Raw genomic sequence first — 27,953 nt, forward strand, 5'->3', positions numbered from 1 at the left:
CCCTCCCTCCCTCCCTGCCGGCTGAGAGTTGCCAGACACACACACTCCCGCCACTGGCGCGGGATGTGGGGATGGTTGCCAGATTCAGGACTGGGAACTCCTGGAGATTTTGGGTTGGAGCCTGGGGTGGACACAGTGATATAGTGTCTATCCTCCAAAGCATCACTGTAGTCTGGAGATGAACTGGACTTCAGGGGATTCCCAGGTCCCACCTGGAGGCTGGCATCGCTGTGTTGAAGGCCCCCTCCCTGAAAGGTCCCTTTGTGATGATTTGGCCCACTTGAATGTTTGGCAGGGTTTTGTTTTTTTTTTAATAAAATGAAATGAGCCATGGGACAACCTTTGTTCTCCCTCCACCCCACCCGCCCAAGTCACAGAAACAACCCTGGGCTTGTGGTACTGATTGCAGGTCGCTGTGTAATTCCCAGTTGTTCAATGCCTCTCTTCTCTGCCTGGCAGAGCAGTCTCTCTCTTGGCACGGTGCAGAGGCCAAGAGGGTGCTGGAATCTACCGAAGGAAAGAAGAAAATTGCTGCAATCTTATGTCATATCCAAGGTAGATTGAGGTGGGTCGCCGTGTTGGTCTGAATCAACAGAACAATGTGTGAGTCCAGGGGTACCTTTTGAGACCAACCAAGGTTAATTCAGGAAATAAACTTTTGTGCATGTGAAAGTTGATGCCCAGAATTAAAACGTGATTGATCTTCAAAGCACCCCTGGAGTCAAACCTTGTAGCATCCAAGGGTTAAAGATGAACCCAACCTAACTGACATGTTGTTTGCACTGTGGGGCCCTTTAGAATCTCTTTCAGTTGCCCCAAGAGTAGTCATGCTTGGTGTCCTGGTTAAGAGCAGTGGCTTCTAATCTGCAAAGCCAGGTTCGAATCCCCGCTCCTCCTTCACTTGCTGCTGGCTGGGTGACCCTGGGCTAGTCACAGTCCTGTTAGAGCTGTTCATGCAGAGCCCCACCTACCACACAGAGTGCCTGTGGTGAGGAAGAAGAAAGGGAAGGTGCTTTGAGACTCTTTTAGGTAGGGAAAAGCAGGGTATAAAAAAAAACAACTCTTCTTCTACTATCATTTATTGCTTGGAAATTCCACTGCCTGAGAGTTGGGCAGGATCCATGACTGCCAACCTCCAGATAAGGCCTGGAGCCCCCTCCCCCCAGAATTACAACACATTTCCAGATGGCAGAGATCAGTTCCCCCACAGAAAATGGTTTCTTTGGAGGGTGGACCCTATGACATTCTACTATGTTGGGGTTCCTTTCCTTCCCAAACATGCCCTGTTTAAGCTGCGCTCCCAAAATCTCCAGGAAATTCCCAGCCCAGAGCTGGTAACCTCATGTTTGAAGCTTCAAGCAAAGACCTTGTCACTGAAGTATGTTTGGAAAAGGAATTCCCCAGATCTCTCAGGAAGGCAAAACAGGTGCTGAAGCATCCACTGTGTCCTGGATGAAACGGCCAGCTGGAAGGCCCGGATGCTCACAGAATGCCGTTCAGAGTTGCACCCTTTGAGGGGCCTTGGACTTGATGGGCCTTGGGCAGTCAGCGTACAGCCTCCAGCCAGCTGGGTTTGGCCGCCTTTCCCCCCCTGTGGGCAGAGGGCTCCTCTCTTCTCTTTCCAGCACTGTGCAGGTTAAATCTGCTGAAGTAAACAGCCCGAGCAGCTGATGGGGATTTTCCATTGCTGTCATGCCTCATTATCTCCCCAAAAGGGGAGGGAAGAATTCCTTTCAAGTCCTGCACAAGCAGCAGTTATTCAACTGTTGTTTTAATTCCAGCCACTGTGCAAACATTCTTTGGGCGTTAGGGACCGTCTCCAAGAAGCTGCTGCTATTTTATGGAGCATTGATGTTTTGTTTTTTTAAATATATATATTATTTTTTTAAACCTGCAGAGGGGCCAATAGGATTGCTGATTCACAAGCAGATGCATGCTTAAATCCTGAACGCCAGTAGTCCAAATTCTATACTGGGGGAAGCTTAATTCTGCAAGGAGATCTCCAGGCTCCTGCTGGAGATTGGCAACCCTACCCCAAGCAGTGATCCCTTGTACCCCTGGCCCTCTGCTTTGCTTCATCCTTGTGATGGTTGCTTCCTACCCCAGTGGTTCTCCTCAAACTCGAGTGAGGTCTGGGTCCTCCCATCTCATCGTTTAGGCTCAGGGGTAGTCAAACTGTGGCCCTCCAGATGCCCATGGACTACAATTCCCATGAGCCCCTGTGAATGCTGGCAGGGGTTCATGGGAATTGTAGTCCATGGACATCTGGAGGGCCGCAGTTCGTTACTACCCCTGGTTTAGGGCATGGTTCTGCTTCGTAGGGACAGACTCTGAGTGCAATCCTGTCTTCTTTTTCCTCCTCCTTGGAAGAGCAATTCTGCGTCTCCTCCGGAGAGCCCCCAAGAGGAAGAACAGCTGGACAGCGCAGGGGTGAAGCAGAAGCCAGAGCCAGCAGGCCCTTACGTAAGTGCAGCTGCTGGTGAGTCTCCATGAGTAAGGTTTCCAGTTTTGGATCAGGAGATGCCACTTTCGATGCAGGCTGGCTGTGACAATTGTTGGCACTTTCACACATGCTGATTAATGCACTTTCAGCTGACTTCCTTTGCACTCTAGCGATCGCTTGCCATTTTGCACAGCAAAGTGCATAGAGAGTGGATTGAAAGTGCATTATTCCGCGTGACCTCAGGACCAGGTAAACGAGTTCAGCATTGTGCAATATTCAGGAGTTTGGAATTTCCCCAACAAACAACAATTCCCAGGATCCTTTGGGGAAAGGGACAACCTACCCCCATGGAACAGTTCGGTTCCAGCCCAGCGCCACCAGATTTTGGAGACTAAGCTAGGTAAGCCCTGGCTAGTATTTGGATGGGAAACCTATAAGGCAGGGGTAATCAACCTGTGGTCCTCCAGATGTCCATGGACTACAATTCCCATGAGCCCCTGCCAGCGTTTGCTGAATTGTAGTCCATGAATATCTGGAGGACCACAGGTTGACTACCCCTGCTATAAGGGATACTAGGGTCATCATGCAGAGGAAGGGCATGGGAAGCCATCACTCAAAGCCTCTTACCTTGAACATCCTCCTGGGTAACTCAATGGTGAGTCCACTGCAAAAACCAAACAGAAACCCTGAGAGACAAGCAAGATTTTCAGAGAGTGAGCTCTGAAGGGTCCAAGCACCCTTCATCAGATGCAAGTAGGGATGAGGAGCCTTCAGCCCTATCCAAAGCTGCAGTTGGGCAGGGTCTTGCAAAGACAGGAGTCACGAGGCAGAACTACAATGCGAAAGTCAATCTGATCAAGTCAATCTTGATCAGAGCAGGGGAATTTATGGAAAGAAAGTTAGATTTGCGACGAGAGAGGAATCTTATGTCCCTTTTCAACCCTGGAGGGTTCGTTGTTCTAAGTTTGTGAATGAACTCCAGCTCAGCAGTCTTGCTGTTTCCCCTGTCCTTTGTATCTGACGGAGGGAGCATTGACTCTCAAAAGCTCGTCTCCTGAAAGTCTCTTGGTCTCTCGGGGGCTGCCGGATTCAAATCCAGTCTGCTGCAAACCAGCATGGCTGTCCTCTGAAGCTAATCCCGCAGGAGAGCCACTATGGCTAGTAGTGAGAGGGCTTGAGTTCAAATGCGGATTGCTGTGAATCCCATTCAGCTGGTTATTGGCTTTCAGTTTAATCTACCTCCCAGGGTTCTTGGGATGGTAAAATGGAGGAGACCATTGTGTGGGTGACCTTGTGCTCCTCAGAGGGAAGAGGGCAGGATACAAAATAGGCTAAAGAGACAATACACTATTGCCTGTTCACTTCAGGCCATCCTGCAGACCAAGAGGGATAAAAGACACTCTGATTCATCTGGATTTTATAATACATTTAATGTTATCCAGTGTTACATTTGAAGGGCTTGTTAGCTTTGGGAAGGTCCTGTGGAGAAAAGCAGGGAATTTATTAGATATATAAAAAAAATCAGTTTTGAGGTCGTTGTTGTTTTTTTAAACTTTAACTCCAAACTTGCTCAGACACATCTTGGCAAGCAACCTCAAAACCTGGCCGCTTGCCCAGAAGTTTCCCCCCACCCCTGCTGAACCCAGCAGCCAAAATGGAACAGTTGGGGCCCTTTTCCCTCCGGTCAGTTGGCAACCAGCCTCCCTTCTTCCGGTGTCTGTTGTGTTGCCCCAAATTCCAAGCTTCCAAAGCCAGAGGGGCTGATTAATCGGTTGCTCGGGAGGCGCGTTGGGGGTCATCTCATCCAGCCCAGCGGATCCCATCTGTTTCTCTTTTATCCCCCCCCCTTTGCAGGAGAGCGATGGGGAGCGAAGTGATTACAACCTGGTCGTTGACGAGGTGCGTGGCGAGGATTTATCATGCGTGCTGAACCACTGCGCTCCCCCCGGGTTAGCGAAGCACAGGACAGATTATGCGCAGTAAATCTACATCTTGGAAAGAGGTTGCCAAAATCCATCTTTTCTCATGGCAGAGCTGGATGTACCGGCTGGGGGTGCGGAAACCCTGTTCATTCTCGTATGTTCTTTCCACACTCTTCTTGGATGATGCCCTTGATCTCCTGGCCTGGGAGGACCGCTTGCCACCTAGATGGTGTATGCACTCTGCTCTGCTTGCAGGACTGCAGGCAATCCCTGCAACCTTTGCTGCCCTCCCCCAACCAATAGCCCCTCCTGCATCAGAGCCTTTCTTTCACGTTTTTCAGTGTCTAAAGTGTTGGGCGATTTGGTTAATATTGCAGAGTCTTGCCCAGTCATAGAAGTATAATGCAGAGTGCACTAAATCAATCTTCCGAGAAGGAGAAAGTGCAAAAAAAAGTTGAACTTGCATTTGTTCAAGCCTAAAGAGCACTTTCCCTATCACCAGTGGCTAGCTAATCCGGTGTTACACGTATGGGCATTGCATCTAGATAGATGTCTAGGTAAGTGTTATTGTATTTGCGATTGGCCATCACAATACTGTCAGATCTAAAGCAATAAATGCAATAACATAAGAGAAAATAAACTTAAATTCTAAAATCAACAAGGCTAAAATTAACTAATAGATACAGAGTCAGAATTGAAATTAGGACAACACAATTTGTTTACATCCGCTAACCCGGTGTTACATGTATGGGATTAGGAGGGCATTGCATCAGAGAGGGAGAGAACAGAGAGACGCGGAATGAGAGTTCAGCTCCCACTTTAAGGCAAAGTGGAGCATCCTATTCAAGGAGATGATGCCAATACACCCTTGTGAGTGATGCAGCACCCTCCCCCCCAAAATGGCCAGGCATGCTGAGCCACCTCACTTCTTTTTGATGCTGCATTGCATATCAGCATGTTACAGCTGCCATTTAAATCACTCTTGGTGGACATTCCATGACATCACAGCAGCTCGGCCCAATGGTAGCAGAGACGTCTTTGCTCTCTCTCTCTTTCTCATCTAAAGAGATGCAGCTTTCCAGCATTTTATTCTCTGTTGTCCTCCCTTCTTCTCAGTGCTCCCTGCTTTCTCTTTTCACCCAGGACCCTCCTTCGGAGCATGAAATCCCCGCAGGCGTGTCTGCTGCCAAGCTCCTGCCCAGCTGGAGAGACGTCCCCAATAGCCCAGCCTCGCTGGCTTCCAGTCGGAGTGCCACCCCACTCAAAGCCAAGGATCTGAATTTAGTAAGCAGGGACTCGGGGCCGGTCTGGAATATTTCACATCACTCCCAGAGGAGGGGTTGCTAGTTATTGGGGATCCTCCAGCATGCAGAAAAATAAGGACCCTAAATAAATAAATAAGGCTCCTAAATGAAAGAGGAATGCCAAAACAGGAACACGGGGGAGGAACAGAGAAATGGGCCTTTTCAGACCTCCGGGAGCACACAGGAAAAAAAAAAAGTCTTGAGTCTGGTGGCACCTTTAAGACCAACCAAGTTTTATTCCAGGTATGAGCTTTCCTGTGCAGGTACACTTTGTTAGATATAGTGAAACAGAATTTCCTCAACCCTTAAATATAGGGAGAGGATGTGTGTGTGTGTTGGGGGGGGGGGTGTTAATTGCCAAAAGGGCTGGCTAGAGTCAAGGTGCAACAATAGCTGAGAATGGATGAAGGCCCTTGCCAAGATCTGTGAACAGCTGTGAATAAGCATACAAATGCAAGAGTTAACAGACCCGAGTAGACGTTTGAGGCCTGTGGAAGCTCCGAGGCCAACAAAGGTTCCACTCTGGGTACCAGCTGGAATGGAGAGACAGGGCAGATGCAGATTCCTTATATTAAATGAATAGAGTTGCAGGGAGGGGGGGCTAATTAGAGCAAAGCAATTGAGCAATAAATGCAGCCAAGATTGGAAGAGCATAGAATCATAGAGTTGGAAGGGGCCATACAAGGCCATCTAGTCCAACCCCCTGCTCAACGCAGGATCAGCCCTAAGCATCCAAGGAAAGTGTGTATCCAACCTTTGCTTGAAGACTGCCAGTGCATATGTATGTAAATAGCAGCAAATTGGGATACAGATGATAAAGGAATTAATGACAGATGTGAGGACTGAGTTTGAATCCAATGCTCACCCCCCCCCCAGACCAATCCAGTTCAGCTTCTGGATATGTGAGAACTGAGTGACTTTTCATGTGTAGTGAGAGAAGACGCCGATATCCCTGTTAAGCCCCGGGGTTCCATGTGTCCCGAGTGTGGTGATAACTTGTAATTCTACTGTTCCCCTCTGTTTCTGATATTGCTTTGCAATAAAGCAGCTCTGTTGAGGTCTTCCCCTGAGTGCTCTGGGAGGTTGATGTGTCCTCGGTGTCTCAGTCTTGTGCTTCTTGATGCCAGACTGGCTTCCATTTATCCTTAGGCGGAAAGTGTGGCTGTTTGCCCCATGCAAAGAGCGGAGGGGCATTGTTGGCATTTAAGGGCACGTGCAGCGTCCCAAGATGAGCGAGGGAATGAGCCTGAGATGGCAGCAAAGTTGGCACCTGGGTTTGTTGCAAGCTCTGGTCCCGCTACCCCTGTTCAAGTTAGATGTGGTCTGTTCTTTTAGTTGCAAAAAGGTTTGCTGTAGATCTGTCAGCTGAGCATCTCTATCTGGAGGGCTGGATCAGATGCAGCTGGATCGTAGGCCTTGGATGTGTACAAAGGATCATTTGGTATGTTTCAAATGGCAGCTGGAGGCAGGCAGGCATGTTTGTCGGCCGGCCGGCCGGCTGGCTTCCAGTCTGATGGCGTATCGGTGTGCTTTCTGTATTTTTAGAGCAGTGTCCAGAAAAATGTATTTTTTGCTTAGATCGATTCATTGGCAGGTTGATGGTGGGGTGAAATTCATTGAATATCTGGGCTTCTTTACCATCTACCATACAATAAACATTTCTTCAGTCTATCACAGGTATAAGACGACCGCAGAGGAGGTGGTCATGGAGGGAAGTTTTCCGTCTGTGGAGGGAGAATTCCCAATCATCCCCAAATGCCCCTTCCCTCCCCCCGATTCTTGGTGGACCTCCAGCTTGTCAGGATTCTCACGTGAACTCAAAACCAGCTTTGAGCATTTCTAGTAAATATTGGAGCAGGTCCCAGGGAGCATGAGGTTTAAAAAGAGGCATGCAGGGGCAGGGATTACCGATGAGTTAATCTGCTACCTGAAATCAGGTATATTAGACTTACCCTTTGAGATATATCCAGTCAGATACTGGAGGGAACCAGCAGGGAAGGAGAGTGCCGCCCAAGTACTGCTCCAGATTGGAACCTTGGTGTGCAAAACGCAGCTGCCAGGGTCCTCACTGGTACACCTTGGAGGGCTCACATTCAGCCAGTGCTGAGGCAGCTGCACTGGTTGCCAATTGCTGCCCGGATCCGGTTCAAGGTTTTGGTTTTAACCTTCAAGGCTTTACGCGAGTTGGGACCCACATACCTGAGGGACCGCCTATCGCCCTATGCCCCCCGCAGAGCCTTACGTTCTGCGGGAGAAAATCTGCTGGTCGTTCCCGGCCCCAGGGAAGCACGCCTGGCCTCGACCAGGGCCAGGGCCTTTTCGGTCCTGGCCCCTACCTGGTGGAATGAGCTCCCGGGAGAGCTGCGGGCCCTGCAAGATCTTCCATCATTCCGCAGGGCCTGCAAGACGGAGCTCTTCCGCCAGGTTTACGGTTGAGGCCGAGGCTAACATCTATGCCCCCCCCCCAGGGACCCGGGACCCGGGATTGAGATTGGGGATTAGTACCATCAGTATCCCCTCTCCACCTGCTTGTAGTAGGAGGGGGAGGTTGATTAGCCTATCTTGCCAGGTTAGCTTGCTAATCGATAATGTTATATTGTAATTGTTGCTGAGGGTTTTTAATGGATTTTATTGGGGGTTTTAAAATGTTGTAACCCGCCACGAGCCGTAAGGGAGTGGCGGGCAATAAATCGAATTAAAAAAAAAAAAAAAAAACCCTCCAGCTTCAGAGGCAGTCTGTCTCCCAATGCCAGTTGCTGAAGTGGAAACAGCAAAGGAGGTATCCTGCTTGTGAGCACCTGGTAGGGTAGCCAGCCTCCAGGTAGAGTTCTAGGCTGCCTAAACCTCTTACTTAAAACATGTCTTCCACTGGGAAAAACGGCTGCTTTGGAAGGTGAACTGATTAGCATTCTATCCTACCAAGGTCCCTCCCCTCTGCAAACCCACCTTCCCAGACTCCACCCTTAAATCTCCAGGTGTTTCTGAACCTGGAGTTGGCAGGTCAGCTTTGCAGGGTGACCCGTGTGGCATTGTCCCTCCCCTCCCCAAACCCCACTTCCCCCAGGTTGCACCTAGGAGTGCCAGGTTCCCCCAGCCACCCGGGGTAGGGTTGCAGCTCCAGGTTGGGAAACACCTGGAGATTTTGAGATGGAACTGGGGGAGGACAGGGTCCTCAGTGGGGTACAACGCCAGAGAGCCCCAGCCCCCTTTCCAAGCTGTCATTTTCTCCAGCGGAACTGATCTCTGTGGTCTGGAGATGAGCTGTAATTCCCAAATTTTCCAAAGCTTGCCACTGTGGGACCCACACTGCTGGCCTGCATGGAGGCTGGGTCTGACCCAGCTGGCCCCACTGAAGCAGCCCGAATCCCTGGAGCTCTCCCACCCCCACAGCAGTAAAAGCCAGACGGCTGGGTCCATCCGCTGGAAAGGCTTCCAAAGAGCCCATCTCTCCTCCTCCCCCTCTCCCCACTGCCCTTACCCAGCTTGGTTAATTAGGAGGCCACTAGGGGCTTGGAATTCCCGCAAGGGTTTTAATGTATATGTAATTGCTATTAGCACAGGCTGGGGGAGGGGCAGGGTGCGATTAGGTGGGAGAGAAACTCCCAGCATCCCAAATTTGGGGGGGGGGCGGTATATTGAACTGGAAATCGTTGTTATGCTTAATTTCCCTCTCCACCTCCAGGGTCTTTTCTGTTTGGCCACTTATAAAGATCCCCCTGAGCTCTCTTACCTTCACTCCCCTCTCTTATGTCAACCCCCCCCCCCCACCAGCTCACACTTTCCTTCCTTTATAAATAGAACGTGCGGCTCTCGACTCAGATTTATTGATTGAAATATCAGGGCGAGTGGGAGCCAGGAAGAGAACGGCATCGATCGGATGTCAAAGCCACCAGGAAGGAAAGGGGAGAAGGGAGAATCACAAGCCACATATAAAGTCTGGGCGGGGGGGGGATATTTGTCTCCTTGGGGGATATGTGTCCCACCAAAAACCTACAGCCCCATAAGAAGAAACCATCCTTGCCACTCAGGGTTCAAATCTTAATTTGCTCATGTACAAGGTAAAAGGAAGGCAAATAAAAAATGGTGCGTTGGGGGGGGGGGTGTCTTTTAGCCTGCAGCCTGCCTTCCCCTGCAGGATAGAGGTAGATTTAAATCTAGATCTTCAAGCCTCCCTGCCAAAACTTGAATTTAGGCTCCTTTTTTAGGCAGGGAACGCAGGACATGAAAGAAGGGTCTGTCAAAGCAGCTATAAAAGAAACCTCCCTATGCAGAGGCAATCTATCTTCGACTGGAAAGTACTAGGCACAAACTGGAAGACTTCTCTGTCTTTCTCTTTCCTGCCTTGCTTTTGGATGTCCTCTGTCCGAAACAGCACTCGGGGCTAGGTGAATCTTTGGTTTGATCCAGGACAGCTTTGTTTCTTTTGAGAACCCCCAAGCCCAGTGGCAGGGGAAATGTGCAGAGTGCTGCGGGGTTGAGGATCTCTATGTGAAAGGTCTTTTTCTCCGAACTTCAATCCCCCGGGCAAAATCATGGGCGGCTGGTAGAGCAGGTGACCAACTCGGGGCTGGGAAATACTAGAACAGGGGTAGTCAAACTGCGGCCCTCCAGATGTCCATGGACTACAATTCCCATGAGCCCCTGCCAGCATCTGCTGGCAGGGGCTCCTGGGAATTGTAGTCCATGGACATCTGGAGGGCCGCAGTTTGACTACCCCTGTACTAGAAGATTTATTTATTTATTTATTTATTTATCATACTTCTATACCGCCCTCCCCAGAGGCTCAGGCCGGTTTACATTATAACAAAGATCCACAGATGGAGTCTGCATAGAGCTGCCAACCTCCAGGAGGCATCTGGAGACCTCACAATATTACAGCTGACCCCGAGGCTACACAGGTCAGCCCCCCTGGAGGAGATGGCTGCTTTGGAGGGAGGATTTTATGGCATTGTACCGCACTGACTTTGACTTTTTCTTAAGCATTAAAAAGACAAAAATAATGCAAAAAAACACCATACATGTCACAATAGCAGTTGATGGTGAAAAAATTGAACGCATTCAAGGATTCGTTCTTCTTGGATCACAAATAGATCACAGTGGTGGTTGCAGTATGGAAATTAAATGCCAAATTGCTCTGGATTGCTCAGCAATAATAGGCTTGTGCTCTTTTGGGGGTGTAGGCAGAGAGACAGTCTCACAGGTACACTGAACCCAGACCGCATATGGCCTTGAAGGTAAGAATCAAAACCTTAGGCCTGATCTGGAATTCAATTGGGAGACAGCTGAGTTGTTGAAGTGTAGGCCGGATGTGTCATCTCCATGGTGTATTGGCGAGAATCCTGGCCGCAGCGTTCTGCATCAGTTGTCGTCTCTGGGTCAAGGATAAGGGTAGGCCTGTGTAGAGCGAGTTGCAGAAGTCCAGTCTAGAGGTGACCGTTGCATGGATCACTGTGGCTAGGTGTTCTGGGGCCAAGTAGGGCGCTAGTAGCTTAGCTTGGTGTAAATGGTAGAAGGCCTGCTGTGCTACTCTTGTGACCTGCGTCTCCATGGAAAGAGAGGCGTCGAGGATCACAGCGAGGTTTCTGGCGGAGTGGGCTACTGCTGGACGCGCTCCGTCCAGGTTGGGTAAGCGTGCTTCCTCTCTTGGTCCCTTCCTACCCAGCCGCAGGACCTCCCTCTTTGAAGGGGTGAGCTTCAGACAACTCTGCTTGAGCTACATCATCACTACTTCCAGGCAGCTGTCCCCATAGACACTGATGGCTGTAAAAGTTGGAGGAATCATAGAATAATAGAGTTGGAAGGGACCTCCTGGGTCATCTAGTCCAACCCCCTGCACTATGCAGGACACTCACAACCCTATTGCTCATCTACTGTCACCTGCCACCCCTTTGCCTTCACAGAATCAGCCTCTCCATCAGATGGCTATCCAGCCTCTGTTTAAAAATGTATTTGATCTCTGGTGCTGGAGAAGGCTTCTATGGATTCCATGGAGAGCAAAAGTCACCAACAAGGAAATACTAGAAAGCATCAAATATTATATCACTGGAAGGCAAAACCACAAAATTCAGGCTCACTTACTATGGCCATATCATGTGATCCAACTCAGTGGAGAAGGCAATTCTGCTAGGACTGGTCAGTGGAAAAAAGAAACCAGGCCGACAAAGAATTTGATTGTTGGATGCGGTCAAAATGGAGACCGGCCAGAGCATTACACAACTCAAAGAAGCGGTGCAAGATCGGAAGATGTGGGGACAGTTGGCCCCCAGGCTCACCAAGAATTGGACATGACTGAATGGCTGACAGCATCACCATCACCCCACTGAGGTCCCTCCCCAAGCCCCTCCCTCCCCAGGCTCTACACCCCAACAAAAACTCTCCAGGTATTTCTCAATCCAACACTGGCAGATTTTTAAGGAGAGGCTGGACATCCATCTGACAGAGAGGCTGATTCTGTGAAGATTCAAGGGGGTGGCAGGTTACACTGTCAGCTATAGGGTTGTGGGTGTCCTGCATGGTGCAACAGGTTGGACTAGATGACCTAGGAGATCCCTTCCTATTCTATGTTTCTGTGATGCTAGGTGAATCCCAAAAAGTGGATTCACCAACATATGTAGCGCTAACTAACGGAGAGCAACCAGCAGACCACCAGCAAAAAAAGTGTATGGAGGCGAAGAAGCGCTATCTCTGCCTCCAATGTCCCACCCTCTTATCCACCTCGCCCTCTTATGAACTGCCTAGAGCAACCATAATATCCAATGGAGAGTCTGTCCCATAGCATATAGTGGAGGGGTGGGGGCACCCTCTTTGGGGGCCCCTAGACTTGGACCCCTTGTACCAATCATTCTGAAATTTAGAGGAGAGTCAGGGAAGAGCCTCCCAGAGCTACCCTGAAAGTTTGGAGGCTCTATATCAAACCCCAACCCCCCAGGCCCTGGAAAAGGCGGGAATGCTGGAATTCCCATTAGAGAATATGGAGGAAGGGGATTGGCTGCCTGGATTGATTGGCAGGCGGAAGAGAGTCATGTATAAGGCACGTGGCTCTCTTCTGCCATTTCCAGCAGCACATGTGAAGGGTAAGGAGCAGGAACGGCGGCAGACAAGGCGAGACAGCAGAAAAGGTGAGGAATGGCTGGGAAGCGAGATAACATTTAGCGCATTGCCATTCAGTGGCAAAACACTATTTTTACTAATGTGCAGAAATGCCCCTATTTAAACACCTCAATGCTATTCTGTTCTACTCCCTCCATCATACAAATCCTCTCCGTATTCTCTTGCAGGAAGGAAGATGCTTGAAATGTATTTGAACCCCTTCTTTCTCTGGTGTGTGTGTTTTTGTGGAGCCCCCCTGAGCTCTGTCTTGGTGCTTGGAGGACCACCGTGGGAGGGCTTCAGCAATTCTGGCCTCACTGGTGGACCCCCTGTGTGACAAAGAGTATTGGACTGAATAGACTATTGGCCTGATCCAACATGGCTTCCCTAAAATTCTTCTTATGAATTTCTCATAATCCAGCAGTATTCAAGGCCAGTGAGTTGGGCATGGGGGAGCTTTCTCAAAGCAGCCGTGTCCTTTCTCTTCCAGAGCGATGCCCCCACCAGCCTTTCTACCTCCAAGGTGGTTGGATTGACAGCATCCCAGGAGTCCTTAACCCCCGGCCCCAGCTGCCCTTCCCAGATCCAGCAGATCCCCTCTAAAACCTCGGCTGCTGACGCCATTGGTAATCTGAGCTTTTTCACATACTTCTTCCATATACAATTTTATCACTCACTATATATCTTGTGGCGCAGAGTGGCAAGGCAGCCGTCTGAAAGCTTTGCCCATGAGGCTGGGAGTTCAATCCCAGCAGCCGGCTTAAGGTTGACTCAGCCTTCCATCCTTCCGAGGTCGGTAAAATGAGCACCCAGCTTGCTGGGGGGTGGTAAACGGTCATGACTGGGGAAGGGAATGGCAAACCACCCGGTATTGAGTCTGCCATGAAAACGCTGAAGGGCATCACCCCAAGGGTCAGACATGACTCGGTGCTTGCACAGGGGATACCTTTACGTTTACTATATATCTGGGGGGGGGGAGGGGATGGCTATATGTGACTTTTTGTTCATTCAATTTCCATACATTTGCACGTGAATAATTGCTCTGAAACAAAAAAAGACAGCATCCTTCACTGATGCATGCTGAAGGAGTGTTCTTACTTTCTCTTTATTTATTTTTAACATTTCTCAATTGCCCTCTCCACGCAGAGTGTGGGCTCAGGGTCTGGAAGGAATTCCTGCAGAACCATCTGAGCATTTGTATTGAAAATAATGGGTAATCTTTCCATGTGAGATTTGCTTAGGTGTTTGATTGGTATTATAATTTAGTATTATTGATTGGGTGGAACGTGCCGTCAAGTGGCAGCCAATTTAGGGCGACCCCCACTGGATTTTCAAGACAGGAGCTGAACGGAGGCAGTTTGCCATTGCTTGCCTCTTCACAGCCCTGACTTAAATAGCTCAGGTCCTCGAAACTAAGCAGAAGAAGAAGAAGAAGAAGAGTTGGTTCTTATATGCCACTTTTCCCTACCCGAAGGAGGCTCAAAGCGGCTTACAGTCGCCTTCCCTTTCCTCTCCCCACAACAGACACCCTGTGGGGTGGGTGAGGCTGAGAGAGCCCTGATATCAGAACAGTTTTATCAGCGCCATGGCGAGCCCAAGGTCACCCAGCTGGCTGCATGTGGGGAAGTGCAGAATCGAACCCGGCATGCCAGATTAGAAGTCCGCACTCCTAACCACTACACCAAACTGGCAGGGTTGACCTTGGCTAATTGACCTTGGATGGGAAACCTCCAAGAAACACTAGGGCAGGGGTGGGCAAACTGTGGCCCTCCAGATGTCCATGGACTACGATTCCCATGAGCCCCTGCCAGCGAATGCTGGCAGGGGCTCATGGGAATTGTAGTCCATGGACATCTGGAGGGCCACAGTTTGCCCACCCCTGCACTAGGGTCATGAAGCAGAAGCAGACCATGGCAAAACCACCGTCAAACATCTCTTGCCTGGCTGCTGGACGATTGTAGGATCTCCTGGCTGTACTACACCCACGCCATACATTAAATAAATACATAAATGTGCCTCTTCACAGCCACGCTGGACTGGACTTGCCTTGTGGTCTCTCATCCAAGTATTCTGCAAAGCCAACCTTGCTAAGTTTGCGAGGTCTGAGGAAATTGACCTAGCCTGGCAAGGCAGTGGCCAACAGAGGTGATTTGCCATTGACTGCCTCTGCCTGGAGACGCTGAACTTCCTTGGCATCTCCCATCTAAGTACTGACCAAAACTGACCCTGAGCCTCTGCTCAGGAACACCGGAAGCCACGTTCATCAGCAGTCTGGAGCTGGGCAGGGTCTTGCAGCGCCCGGCGCCCACTTGAAGATTGCAGCAGGTCTGTCCCACTTAGGAGGTGAGGGCCCAGTTGAGTCTGGGGCACCGGCTCCAAGAACCCCAGTCACGCAGAATTCCTCTCTGGGTCAGGTGGAAATGTCCACATTTGCACAGACTTTCTGTTGGTCGAATGATGCTCCCAACACCTTGGTTGTCTCCCTTAGCCCTTCGCAGTCCTCTGAGCATGGCGGGTTCCTACACTTCCTCCTTTGGGATCGTGCCCCACGTTGCCCTCAGCAGTGAACTGGCGGCCTCCAGCTCCTACGTCAGCATCCACCTCTCTCCCCAGATCAGCGGGACGGTGTTGTACGGACGCTCCCCTGTGGTACGTTGCCAACCGACGCTCTCCTGCTCTTTTGCTTCCACTGGCGCCTCTAGCTAGGACCTCCATTCCCAAAATCCCACATGCCCATGTCAAACTGACATCTGTTTCTAAGGCACAATTGTGGCTTCCCCCAAAGGATCCTGGGAACTGTAGTTGGGCACAGGCAGAGAAGCGAGTCCTGGCACCATCGGCACCAGAGCCAGAGGGGGTGGCGGGAGAGCTGCCCAACAAGATGAGGCCGAGTCCATTTTGAGCCGGGAAGAGAGCCAAGAAATGCGTCTCTTTGGAACAAGGAGGCTGGCAGGGCAGCTGGCCCATGGATCGGAAGCTGGCAGGCAGGGCAGGGAGCATGGAGGGAGGGGAGTGGCAGGAACCAGGCCAGAGGCATTTTGTTTTGTTTTCAGACCTGGAGCATTTTGTAGCCAGAGGAAAAAAAGGGGGGGAGGAACTTAACCCCCCCCCCCCAATTGAACCCCCCAAAAGGTTATAGCAATCTAAATGTGCGGCCTAATACTAGGAATGCAAAGTGCAGGTTGTTAAAAATGTTCCAATACATGAAAAAGGACACATTTATTGCAAAGAAAGTTAAAAACAAGATAAGGCTGTTCACCTGACAAACAAAATCGGTTCATAAAATGCCACCCCAGAACCAAACGACCTTGACCAAAGGCGATTTTGCACATTAGCCTTCTTTGGCGGTCCGGCATACATATTATGTAAAATACAATAGCTCCAGACATACAATAAGCATTATCCAAATAGAAAAGGCCCAGTCGAAGTCATAATCTTATAACCTGTGACGCAGGGCCTGGCTGAAATTGCAGAGGCCTCTTTATCTATAACCGGAGGTCCCGGTTCGAGGCTGTTGTAATTTGGTGACTTCTTTGCACACCGTTGCAGGGTCTGGCGCAACAAATAGTGTGGATCCACTAGCATGTACTGTCTGCGTTTTGCAGCCAGGCATGCTCAGGAATGGCTGGGCACACCGCTTCCGCTGTTCTCTCCCTGGCCACCCACAGGAAAGGGCACAGATTCGGGAGGCTTCTACTTGCCTGCCCCCCACTCACACCCCCCAGGACAATTCTGAAATGCAGAAGTCTTTGGCTGCATCCCAGTGTTCCTTTCCTGGTGAGTTCTCCTGCTGGTGCCACTCAGGGTTTTTTTTTGGGGGGGGGGCAGTGCCCCACTGCACTACAAAAGAGCAAAGCAGAGCCTAAGCAAGATATTAGGGAGGTGAATACCCCCTCAAAGTTTTCAAGGCAAGAGATGTTGAGTGGTTGTTTGCCGTTGCCTGCCTCTGCATACTTCTCCCGGATGCTTTGCGTCAGGGGTAGGCAAACTGTGGCCCTCCAGATGTCCATGGACTACAATTCCCATGAGCCCCTGCCAGCGGCAGGGGCTCATTGGAATTGTAGTCCATGGACATCTGGAGGGCCACAGTTTGCCTGCCCCTGCTATGAGCTGATCCTGCACTGAGCAAGGGGTTGGATTCGATGGCCTGCATGGCGCCTTCCATCTCTATGGTCCTATGAGGCTCTTCTATGATTTTCGTAGCAACCTTGGATTCCCCATAGTGGTCTCCCCTCCAAAGACTGACCTTGCTTAGCTTCCGAGGTCTGACAAGGTCAGGCCAGGCTGGGCCCAAGGGAGTAAGACTGTTTCATTGAGACCAAACGTATCAGAATCCAAATCATAGTGCAAACATTTGAGTGCTGCAGGATGCTCCAACTAAATATTAAGTGTGAAAAGGTGCCGCATGGGTGGGGAGAGAAAAAGCCAACCAGGGCACATTGAGAGATGCCAATCTCCAGGTGGGACCTGGGGATTCCCTGGAGTTTTAGCTCATCTCCTGACTGCAGAGGCCAATTCCCTTGGGGAAAATGGGTGCTTTGGAAGGTGGGCTTTTAAGGCACTGGACCCCACTGAGGCCCTTGTCCTCCCCAGGCTCCACCCCCAAATCTCCTGGAGTTGCCCAACCTGGATCTGGCAACCCTACCCCCCACCCCCCCACACCAATGGCCAGGGGAACAGGGCAACCCTAGGCACAGTAGAAGCACCCAGAGAGCGCTGGAAAGTCAAATGAGATCTGAACGTAGCCGTTAGAGTAGGTTTTGTGGGACTCAGGTTCAATTCCCACTCAGTCTTGAATTCAAGCTCATTGGGGAACCTCACAGGGCAATATTTTCAAGTGGGTTGCAAGCTCGTAACTTGAATAAAACTTTGTTGGTCTTAAAGCTACCTCGGGACGTAAACTTTGTTCTAGGGCAATGTTTTGTGAGGATACGGTGAGGCAGGGGGAAGCCGTGGGTGCCAATCTGAGCTTTCTGGAGGAAGGGTGGGATAGGATTAGATAAATGTTTGTAAGCGCTAGATTGCCCACGCCCTGCCCTGCCCTGCCCTGCCTCACCCGTGTCTGTTTGTGGGGAATCTCATTGGGTGTCCATCTTTGCCAGGGCCGATTCTGTGCCTTCACAGTTTCTGAGTTGGGGCGGATGGTGGGGCTGAATTAGATGGTGTGGATCAGCTTTTGAGAACTATTAAGGGTCTCTCCTTTTTTTTTCAACAGGTGGCCTTTGAGTCCCATCCACACCTGCGCGGATCATCCATCTCATCTTCCCTCCCGGCCATTCCTGGTGGCAAGCCGTAAGTGTGGGATGACGGCGTCAGGAAGGCTGGACTGGGATGCAAAACAGGGTGGCTTTGGCACCCCTCCCCCGGGTCCTGAGTGGGGCATCCCATAGCCTCCTACATGACAGCCCTTGTCTGTGGTTTTCTGGTTCTTCACCTCTGCTCTCTTCCTGCCCTGGGCTGATTCTGCACTTACCTTGTTTTTTCTGTGGGGGATCCTGCTGAATTCAGATTGATTTGAACTCGGGTCTTCCTCTATCCCCCTCCCCCAATTGAAACAGAAAGTGTTTTGCACTTGATATGGGAAGCCCAGAGCAGGGAGGTGAGTCAAGCACAGCAGGAGTCTCTTTCTTTTCTTGAATGAAGGCGGGGGGAGGTTTGGAGACAGCAGAGGAGGGGGAAATAAATCCAAGAGGCAAATCTCTGCTGAGAGAAGTTAGGGCTTCTGGAGCACAGTCGCTTTAAGACAAGCCTTGGAACAGGGAACCAGGAAGTCTTTGAACTGACACCCTGCCCAATCAGGGAAGACTGCTTTGCTATGAGGCATGGAGAAGGAAGTTAATTAGCAAAAAGCAGAAATTTGCACACTTACTGATGGTGATTTTTCAAATATTGAGGCTTATACCCACTTCTGGATATCATGGGGGAAAGGTAGGGTCACTCAGGATCAGGGAAAATTTAAAGCACCCAAAATTAAAATGGAAATCGAATTCAGTGTAGACGGGAGGGATTTATTCATGCTGGGAGTGGGTAAAAAGCCCCAGCAGTATCTCCCACAGAGATACTGTTGCTGGTCGTCTGCCTCAGATTTTCGTCTGCACATTTTTCTTCACGGCCCCTTCTGCTTGCAGCCTCAGTTTCCCCCCATTTCCTACAAAAAAAACCCTTTCTCAGTTAGCCCCGGTTTTCCTCGGTCCGGTTGTGCCAGCCACAAATACACATGGAATGTTTGGTTTAGGTGGCCAACTGTCTTGATCTGAAGCTATAGGGCCAAGTTTGAGCCCAGCATGCACAGAATTATACCCAGAATTAAACTTTGTTGGTCTTCAAAGTGCCACTGGACAAAAAACTTTGTTATGCTGAATGTTTGTTAACACAACAAGCAGGCTACTGCTGTGTCTTTCGCCCTTTTTGTGGACTGCGGATCTTGAGACTGTGCACCCCTTAAGTTCTGCTTTTTTCCTCTCTTTCAAAAACCCCGTAAGAAGGGCAAGAGAGAGAGAAATGATACTCATGTCATCATTGTGAAGTTTGCAGTCATTTTCGCTGTGTGGGCCGCTGTGCACTGTGTGAAGATGCAGTTGGGTATGACCATTCTGTTCACTTCTAAGGTCCATTGGAAATTCTGTTCTTCCAGCGCCTACTCCTTCCACGTGAGTGCTGACGGTCAAATGCAGCCGGTCCCCTTTCCACCCGACGCCCTCATCGGCTCCGGCATCCCCCGACACGCCCGCCAGCTCCACACGCTGACCCACGGAGAGGTGGTGTGCGCCGTGACCATCAGCAACTCCACCCAGCACGTCTACACGGGAGGAAAGGGCTGTGTCAAGGTGTGGGACGTCGGGCAGCCCGGAGCCAAGACGCCTGTTGCACAGTTGGACTGCCTGGTATGTACTAGTAAGTGCCAACCTCCAAGGGTTGGCCCCAGAAACGTACTCCTGCCTACCCCAAGGGGTTGATGCAATGATCCATGAGGAGCCAGAGCCAGGCTCGCTCCATGGAGACTGCAGCCTTGGTGGTCAATTGCTTGACTTTGCATGCTGCAGGACATTTAAAAAAGGCATTTAAAAATGCGGTATAAGTTCATGGAGCTTCTTCACAATTTCTAGTTGCATTACAGGATGCCTTTAAGGGTATAGCCATTACGGCTGCAAGAGTGTAGTTGATTCAGGCTTCCCATGGAGAGAATGGGAGGACTTTAACTGCTGCCATCTGCCTTTCCCCCTCGCCTGGAACCAGAACAGGGACAATTACATCCGCTCTTGCAAGCTTCTCCCGGACAGCCGGAGCCTCATTGTGGGTGGGGAGGCGAGCACCCTGTCCATCTGGGACCTGGCCTCTCCCACCCCCCGCATCAAGGCCGAGCTGACCTCCTCCGCCCCGGCCTGCTACGCCCTGGCCATCAGCCCCGACGCCAAGGTCTGCTTCTCCTGCTGCAGCGACGGCAACATCGTGGTGTGGGACCTGCAGAACCAAACCATGGTCAGGTGAGATGGGTGGGACTTGGGGCTGTCATTTCCTGCTCTCCATGTCTGCAGAGAAGGCTGCCTACTGCCTCTCTGCACGATTCACTGCTCTGACCTTGCCTCTTCCTGTATCAGCTTCTGCATTGGAGGTCAGAGACTGTTCCTCCTGTGCTTTGTGTCCCTGATGCAAAGGATTGATGGGACCTGACTGTTGTTTCTTGGAAGAGGCTGTTGGTTGTGTCTCTGCCTGAGTTGCTTCTCTGGGCATGCCTCCTTCCAGTTAGAGGGTCATGCTCAGAACAACAACTCTAAAAGAAACACCAAAGTGGGATTCTTCAATGGCAGCCACTCTTCATGAGCACACCTGTGGTCCCCATGATGGCATTTTAAATGGGACAAGCATTTGATTGGTGAGAAGTAATGTTTTGGCTGCGATTCCATTGGTCTGGCAGTAAGCCCCTTAAATGTTCTTCTGAGTAAACTGGTGTGCAACTGGACCTGATGCTTCTATTAAAAAAAAACCCAAAAGAAGATGGACACCAAAAAGAGGACATGTCCTCTAAAAAAAGGACTTCTGGAATCCAGGAATAATAATGCCATATAGAGTTCCCCCTCCAGAGCAGCCATTTTCTCCAGGGGAACTAATCTCTGTTGCCTGGAGATCAGTCATAATCCCAGGAGATCTCCAGCCACAGCCTGGAGGTTGGCAAGTGCTTGTCTGAGCATTGGTCACTCCATGCCTTTTATTCCTTGGGTGTGCAAGATGCGGACCATCTTAATGCTCATATGGGCCAATGAGGCATGATCTACAGAGTGTGATGCTGGAAGTTGGTGCAGATCCAGAGACCAGGGAGGAGATGGGCAAGAGAAGACCTGGCATCATGGCTTATTCCCTCCAGGCAATTCCAAGGCCACACAGACGGGGCCAGCTGCATTGATATCTCCAATTATGGCACCAAGCTCTGGACCGGGGGGCTGGACAACACGGTGAGGTGCTGGGACCTCCGTGAAGGCCGGCAACTTCAGCAGCATGACTTCACCTCCCAGGTGAGATGAAGGGAAAGGGGGGGAGTCTTTGAAAGAAAAGGGGGAGGGGCATGTACTCCAGGGGCAGCCAATCAGCAAAGCTTTGTGAGTAGGCCTTAAAAGAGGTAGGGTCTGTTTTGTCCCACTGTTGAAGCCGGTGGTGGGAAGGAGAAAAGGTCTAGAGCAGGGGTAGTTAAACTGCGGCCCTCCAGATGTCCATGGAATGCTGGCAGGGGCTCATGGGAATTGTAGTCCATGGACATCTAGAGGGCCGCAGTTTGACTACCCCTGCTCTAGAGGTTGATTTACAACAACAATAACAGCAATAATTATTATTATCAACCTTACATTTCAATGCGAGCCTAGTCTGATAAAATTATGCACAGAAAGCCTAGCTTCTTTCAGGGGCTTTTGGATATTAATGTTTCTGCATTCAGAGATGAATTGTGTGGATGGCTGTTTTTTTGTTAATACTATTGTTCCAGGTAATTTTAAAAAATCCTTTTCTTGCAATTTGTTTCGAACAGTAGAGATGGTTTAAGAAGGTGTTTTTAAAAGCCTTCCCGTCTAACACACTCGGGGTGGATGATGCTGGACGTTAAGGCCAAAACAAACCTTTCTGACTTTCATAGTACCCATCTCCCTCTTGCCTGCCTTTTGCCCTGTCTGAGCCCCTCTCTGCTGGCCTTGAAACCCCACGTTAAATCCCTGTGGCAGAACCCGTCTGTCCTGACTCCACAGGAGGGGGCTGGTGAGAGAGGCGAGTTGGGCGTCCATGGGGGTTACTACAACCACCTGGGGTCCACAGGGCGGATGGCGTGCTGGAGCCATAGCCCGGGCCAAGCCAGCAGACCCGGAGTTGCAGGAGAGAGGACACGCAGTAATGGGTTTAAACTACAAGTACGACAATATAGGCTAGATATCAGGAAAAAAATGTTCACAGTCAGAGTAGTTCAGCAGTGGAATAGGCTGCCTAAGGAGGTGGTGAGCTCCCCCTCACTGGCAGTCTTCAAGCAAAGGTTGGAGACACACTTTTCTTGGATGCTTTAGGATGGCTAGGGCTGATCCTGCATTGAGCAGGGGGTTGGACTAGATGGCCTGTATGGCCCCTTCCAACTCTATGATTCTATGATTCTAAGAGGAGACCATATGGGGGAGGGAGGACTGACACACAGACTTCCAGCCCCCACACTCAGCCAACCCAACCTGAGCTGGCCACCGAGCACCAGCAAAGGCGAGAAAAACCAGAAAAGGAGGAACGGCCAGCCTCAGCCAAGCAGTGGCACGAGAGCAAAGTTAAGCAGGCTGGCCGCTCTCTAAAATTAGGGAGAAATGATTCAGGGTGGGATATACTAGGAAAGTATGGTCTGAAAGCTCTGGACAAAGCAGGAAAGGAGGGGGAAATGTCATTTTAATGCTAAAAGTTAGGCTCACTTGGTAGAATTAACTGGCAGTAGATGCAGGACAGAGAGAAAGACTTTATATGACCCATATTAAGATTCTGGGACTCCCTGGTACAAGGCAAAATGGTTATAATGTGTAAAAAGGATTATTAGATACCGTGATGTTTGTGGGGAAGTCAAGGGACAGCTGTAATAACTAAATTGAACCTCTGTGCATGGCGGGAAAGGAAGCTGCACCCCCACCTCATGCTGTCCCTGTATCTCTCTTTGCCCACTCCCCAGATCTTCTCCCTGGGCTACTGCCCCACAGGCGAATGGCTGGCCGTTGGGATGGAGAGCAGCAACGTGGAGATCCTGCACGTGACAAAATCTGAAAAGTACCAGCTCCACCTTCACGAGAGCTGCGTCCTGTCCCTCAAGTTTGCCTCCTGTGGTAGGTGTGTGAGACCCCCCACTGCCGGGAGTGATGGTGCAGGGATTCGATTTCAGCCAGCCCATATAAATGGCTTCCCTCAACATCTTTGGAAACAGCATCGGAGAGGAGAAACTTTTTTTCTCACCCAGTTTGCTAGAGCTCAGATTCAGGACAGGCACAAAATTTTAGGGCAGTTCCGCACATTGAAAAAAAGACCGTTATGCCAGCAAAATGGTGTAACACTAAAAAAATAACACGCCTCCAGGCATTCCGCACCTTCTGGCTCTCTCACTTTCATCGGCCGCCTTCTTGTGCTTCTCAGCACTCTGCATGCCTGCTTGAAATGGCGGAAGAGAGCAACACACTTTACACGCGACTCTCCACCTGTCAATCAAGCCAGGTAGCCAATCACCTTCTCCATGTTGTGATGGCCTGCAATCTAATTTTTAAAAGTAAACCTTCTCCATTGAAATGCCTTTTTAAAAATGCCACCCCTTATGGAATCACGAGCAATCTTTTAAAAATTAATTTTGTTCCTGATTTTTTTTGGGGGGGTGGGGGGGCTTTAGAGAGGCATGCTTTGTGTAAACTGCGGCGGGGAGGGGGGTTGCTTTGCCTGCACAATTGAATGCCTATTCCTTGCTCCAGGCAGTTTGCTTAAAAAAAAAACATCAACAAACCCCGTTCCCTGCTCAGTTTTCTTCCTGCCTTGAAAGAGAGAGCAGCTGCCTTGTTATCTATGGAGGCTCAAGTCACTAAGGTAGCCCAGATGGTGGTTTTCCATCTGCACCAAGTGTGGCAACTAGCATGCTACCTGTCCTCTGCACACCTGGCCACAGTGATCCATGCAACGGTCACTTCCAGGGTAGACTTCTGTAATTTGCTCTACGTGGCCCTGCCCTTGTCTCTAACCCGGAAATTGCAGTTGGTACAGAATGTGGCTGCATGGGTCCTCACTGGGTCATCATGGAGGACTCATGTTCAGCCACTGCTGAGACAACTGCACTGGTTACCAGTTTGCTTCCAGATCAAGTTCAAAGTATTGTTTTTGACCTTTAAGGCGGCTTGGGTCCCACCTACCTGCAAGACCGATTACCCGCTTATACCCCCCACAGGGCTCTTCGCTCTGCAGGTACGAATTTGCTGGTCATCCCAGGGCCCCGGGAGGTGCCTCTGGCTTTGACCAGGGCCAGGGCTTTTTCAGTTCTGGCCCCTATCTGGTGGAATGAGCTTCCAGAAGAGCTGCGGGCCTTAATGGAACTTGCTGGGTTCTGTAGCGCCTGCAAGACGGAGCTTTTCTGCCAGGTGTTTGGTTGAGGCTGGGTGGTGATAAGATGGTTGTGATGAGTTCGGGTCTCCCCCCTCCCCTGTGTTCCTGGGCTGGGTTGCTTAGACCATGTCCAGAACAATGGGGCGATCTCCCTCCCGTGGGTTACATCATCAGGAACACTGAGAGGCCAGAACAATTGAAATGTTGGGGAGAAGCTATATGTTTTAGCCATTGCTCTCTGTTCTGTCCTTCTGGAGTTTTGCGATTAGTGGGATGTTATGATGTTTTAATGGTGTTTTATGGATGAATTTTATTATGTTTTACTGGGTGTAAAATGCCACAAGCTGGCTATAATGGGCGTGGTGGCATACAAATGGGATAAATAAATAAAAATTACATTATTAATAGACAATAAAAACATCTAAAATATTGAAACTACCAGTACCCATAGAAAATTACTGTAATTATAAGGTGGTAATGTTGCTAGCAACATTATCAACAGCCACTAACTATACCAGCAAAATAGTACCTCCATCTTCAGAGAGAGTCTAGCACTGGATACAGAATCCTTAGGACAAACTCCAGAGGATAGTTCCTTCTGTGACCTGTTTAGAAGCCATTGCTCGCTTGCTGGGCTAGATCTGCCTAGCTCCCATTTGAGTCAGAAGGTCCCTCACCCAGAAGAAGAAGAGTAGGTTCTTATATGCTGCTTTTCCCTACCCGAAGGAGTCTCATAGTGGCTTACAGTCGCCTTCCCTTTCCTCTCCCCACGACACCCTGTGAGGTGGGTGAGGCTGAGAGAGCCCTGATATCACTGCCCGGTCAGAACAGTTTTATCAGTGTTGTGGCGAGCCCAAGGTCACCCAGCTGGTTGCATGTGGGGGAGCGCAGAATCGAACCCGGCATCCAGATTAGAAGTCCACACTCCTAACCACTACACCAAACTGGCTCCATGAGGCCTTCCCTCACTGGCCTGGGGGAGTGGGGGCAGAATTTACCAGCAGGAGAACTGTGGCTGGCAACTCTGTGATGTCACTTCTGGCATACACAGGAAGTAACATCGTATCGCTTGCCACGCAGGGATTTTCTAGTATTTGGGTGGAAACTCTGTTGCCTAGCAGTCACATTTTGCCTAAATACCCGAACATTCCCAGAGTTGCCGGTGATGTCATGATGTGGTCCAGGCCTAGGCCTTTCTTTGCTCCCAGTAAGTGTCCAGCAACCCTCTTTTCTTTAAAATGGACTTGAAAAATGCCCAGAAGAGACCAGTCAGCAGCTGCTAGTCATGACCAATGAGTAGAGCCTCCATGTCCAAAGGCAAATGATGGGCTGGCCCCGTTGGAGGCTGGTTACTGGGCTGTTGCCAAATGAGGCTACGGTGGAAGGGTGGAAAGCTACGGTGGAAAACTTCCAGGGACCAGTGCTGGCTTTATCCTGGCCCTCATTCAGCTTGGCGCCCTGGAAGGAAGCAAGCAAGCGCCTGATATTGTTCAGAAGTCAGACGGGCTAAAGATTCCTCCTTAATTAGTACAGGGCTCTGATGACACAGCACAGGAACTCCTGTAAGGGGAGACTCCAAGACCCCTTGACACACCTTTTCTGCATGTTAAAGATTGCCATCCTCACTGTGTCACTCTCTCTTTTCAGGAAAATGGTTTGTCAGCACAGGTAAAGACAACCTCCTGAATGCTTGGCGGACCCCCTACGGGGCAAGCATATTCCAGGTAAGGGTGCATGCGTGTGTGGAGGGGAATGCTGTGCTGGTGTGTGTGTCTGTGCGTTGGCGTGTTGATTGTTCCAGCTAGTCTGCACCAGAAAGGTCCTCCTGATGTAGAAGAAAGAGATTTGGGGCAGCAGGACCCACCCGACCGTCTTCTGGAATGATCCCAGAGGTCCTAGGCAAGTGGAGGATCCACTACGATGAGGTTCAGCAGAAGATGCTTTTTAGGGCCTTGGCCCATGGATTGCAGGGCTATGTACAGTGCTACCGGAGTTGATATGATAGAAGCATTTAGGCTATTCAGAATGGGTGGCCTCTTTAGTCTGTCTGAAGCTGCAGAAAACAGCCAGAGTCCAGCAGCACCTGCATTTGTGGCTGAGGAGGAGCTCTCAGGAGACACTGCGTGACTCACGGAAGTGCTTCCCTAGGACCGCCCAGCGCAGCTTCCCATCAGAGTGGGGATTGGCGCCTGGATTTCTCCTCTCTTAACCCTGTGCTAGAGCAATATGCTAGGTCAGCACACCAGTCTCTCTCAGCCATTCTGTTAGAACAGGGATAGTCAAACTGCGGCCTTCCAGATGTCCATGGACTACAATTCCCATGAGCCCCTGCCAGCATTAGCTGGCAGGGGCTCATGGGGATTGTAGTCCATGGACATATGGAGGGCCGCAGTTTGACTACCCCTGTGTCAGACGGTGTATATGCTGCCATTTTGGGGGAGCACAGAAAGAATTGCAGCATTGGCTCCACTAGGTGAGAATTTCTGCAAACCCAGCAGATTGGGGAGGGGGGTTCCCATCTTCAAGGCAAAGTTTTTTCTCTCTTTAGGGAAGAAGCGAGGGAGCTGAAATGACAGCAACGTGGATGTCTCTTTCCCTGCATTTCTCTCTCTCTCTCTCTTTTTTTTTTGCAGTCCAAAGAATCCTCATCAGTTCTGAGCTGCGACATTTCTGTCAACGACAAGTTCATTGTGACGGGTTCTGGTGACAAGAAGGCAACAGTTTACGAACTGGTGTACTGAGGCGGGGAAGGCCTCTCCCCCTCCTTTATCAGCCACGTTTTGTTTGGGACATGGACTGCAAGCCCCCCCTCCCCCCAAGCCAGTGTCCTACCAGGAAGCAACTCTGCCTGCTCATACATCAGGCGGACCCCCCCCCCCAAAACTTCCTCCCCGAAATTTGATCCAGCCGTTCTGACAGCCATCTCCCCGTCCCCCATATCTCACAGCCATGGGGACTTGCATCTTGCCTGCTCCCGTCCCCTTTGAACATCTAATTCTCAGGAAACAGAATTCCACACCTCAGGAGAGGAAAGGGAAGGCGACTGTAAGCCGCTTTGAGCCTCCTTCAGGTAGAGAAAAGCGGCATATAAGAACCAACTCTTCTTCTTCTTCCACAGTGGATAGACTGCTTCTCTCTAACCAAGAAGGGGGGCAATCTCTGGGACTGAATTCGCATCACTGGCCTGTGAGGGGGGAAAGTTTCCTCACCACCTTCAGGGGAGCGAAAAAGGAAGCACCCTGTGGTCTGGAATTGGTACCCTTTGGGGTACTTCAGGGGATTGTTTTCTTTTCCTGGGGAGGGTGTGGGGAGAACCAGCTGTTAATTCCTTTTGTGTAATTAAATGTATTTAAATATTCAGGCTCCTGCTTCTTTCCTCTTAGTAGAGATGGGCAATTTCATTTTCCTGTTATCTGTGTGTGGGGAGGGGTGGGAGGAAGAGAGTGGTTGAGAATGCCAACTTCCAGGTGGGGCCTGGGGATCCCCAGGAATTACAGCTCATCTTGAGACTACAGAGATCAGTTCCCCTGGAGAAAAGGGCTGTTTGGGAGGGGGGACTCTGTGGCCTTGTGCCCCATTGAAGTCCCTGTCCTCCCTATGTGTATGGATGGTTGTGCA

The 27,953-nt window shown here is 50.3% G+C and overlaps 1 protein-coding gene across 7 annotated transcripts in view; it reads left to right on the forward strand.

Annotated features, from left to right (window-relative positions):
- TLE2 (TLE family member 2, transcriptional corepressor) overlaps positions 1 to 27,695 on the forward strand; it is a 53,242-nt gene extending 25,547 nt beyond the window's left edge. For 5 of the 7 annotated variants that reach the window (XM_077332135.1, XM_077332137.1, XM_077332133.1 and 2 more), the window contains 12 exons: positions 2,371 to 2,463; positions 4,298 to 4,342; positions 5,509 to 5,649; positions 13,249 to 13,384; positions 15,247 to 15,407; positions 17,974 to 18,050; positions 19,393 to 19,642; positions 19,995 to 20,242; positions 21,121 to 21,268; positions 22,933 to 23,083; positions 25,983 to 26,059; positions 26,969 to 27,695. In XM_077332135.1, the coding sequence (XP_077188250.1) occupies positions 2,371 to 2,463; positions 4,298 to 4,342; positions 5,509 to 5,649; positions 13,249 to 13,384; positions 15,247 to 15,407; positions 17,974 to 18,050; positions 19,393 to 19,642; positions 19,995 to 20,242; positions 21,121 to 21,268; positions 22,933 to 23,083; positions 25,983 to 26,059; positions 26,969 to 27,076 (1,635 nt within the window). In that variant the 3' untranslated portion in view covers positions 27,077 to 27,695. Of the gene's footprint in view, positions 1 to 2,370; positions 2,464 to 4,297; positions 4,343 to 5,508; positions 5,650 to 13,248; positions 13,385 to 15,246; positions 15,408 to 17,973; positions 18,051 to 19,392; positions 19,643 to 19,994; positions 20,243 to 21,120; positions 21,269 to 22,932; positions 23,088 to 25,982; positions 26,060 to 26,968 lie in introns of all 7 variants that reach the window. The other 2 variants (XR_013229974.1, XM_077332138.1) reach the window with 2 other exon arrangements.
- Positions 27,696 to 27,953: the final 258 nt, after the last annotated feature.

Source organism: Paroedura picta, chromosome 4 (genome assembly GCF_049243985.1).
Source record: "Paroedura picta isolate Pp20150507F chromosome 4, Ppicta_v3.0, whole genome shotgun sequence".
Classification (NCBI taxonomy): Eukaryota; Metazoa; Chordata; class Lepidosauria; order Squamata; family Gekkonidae; genus Paroedura; species Paroedura picta.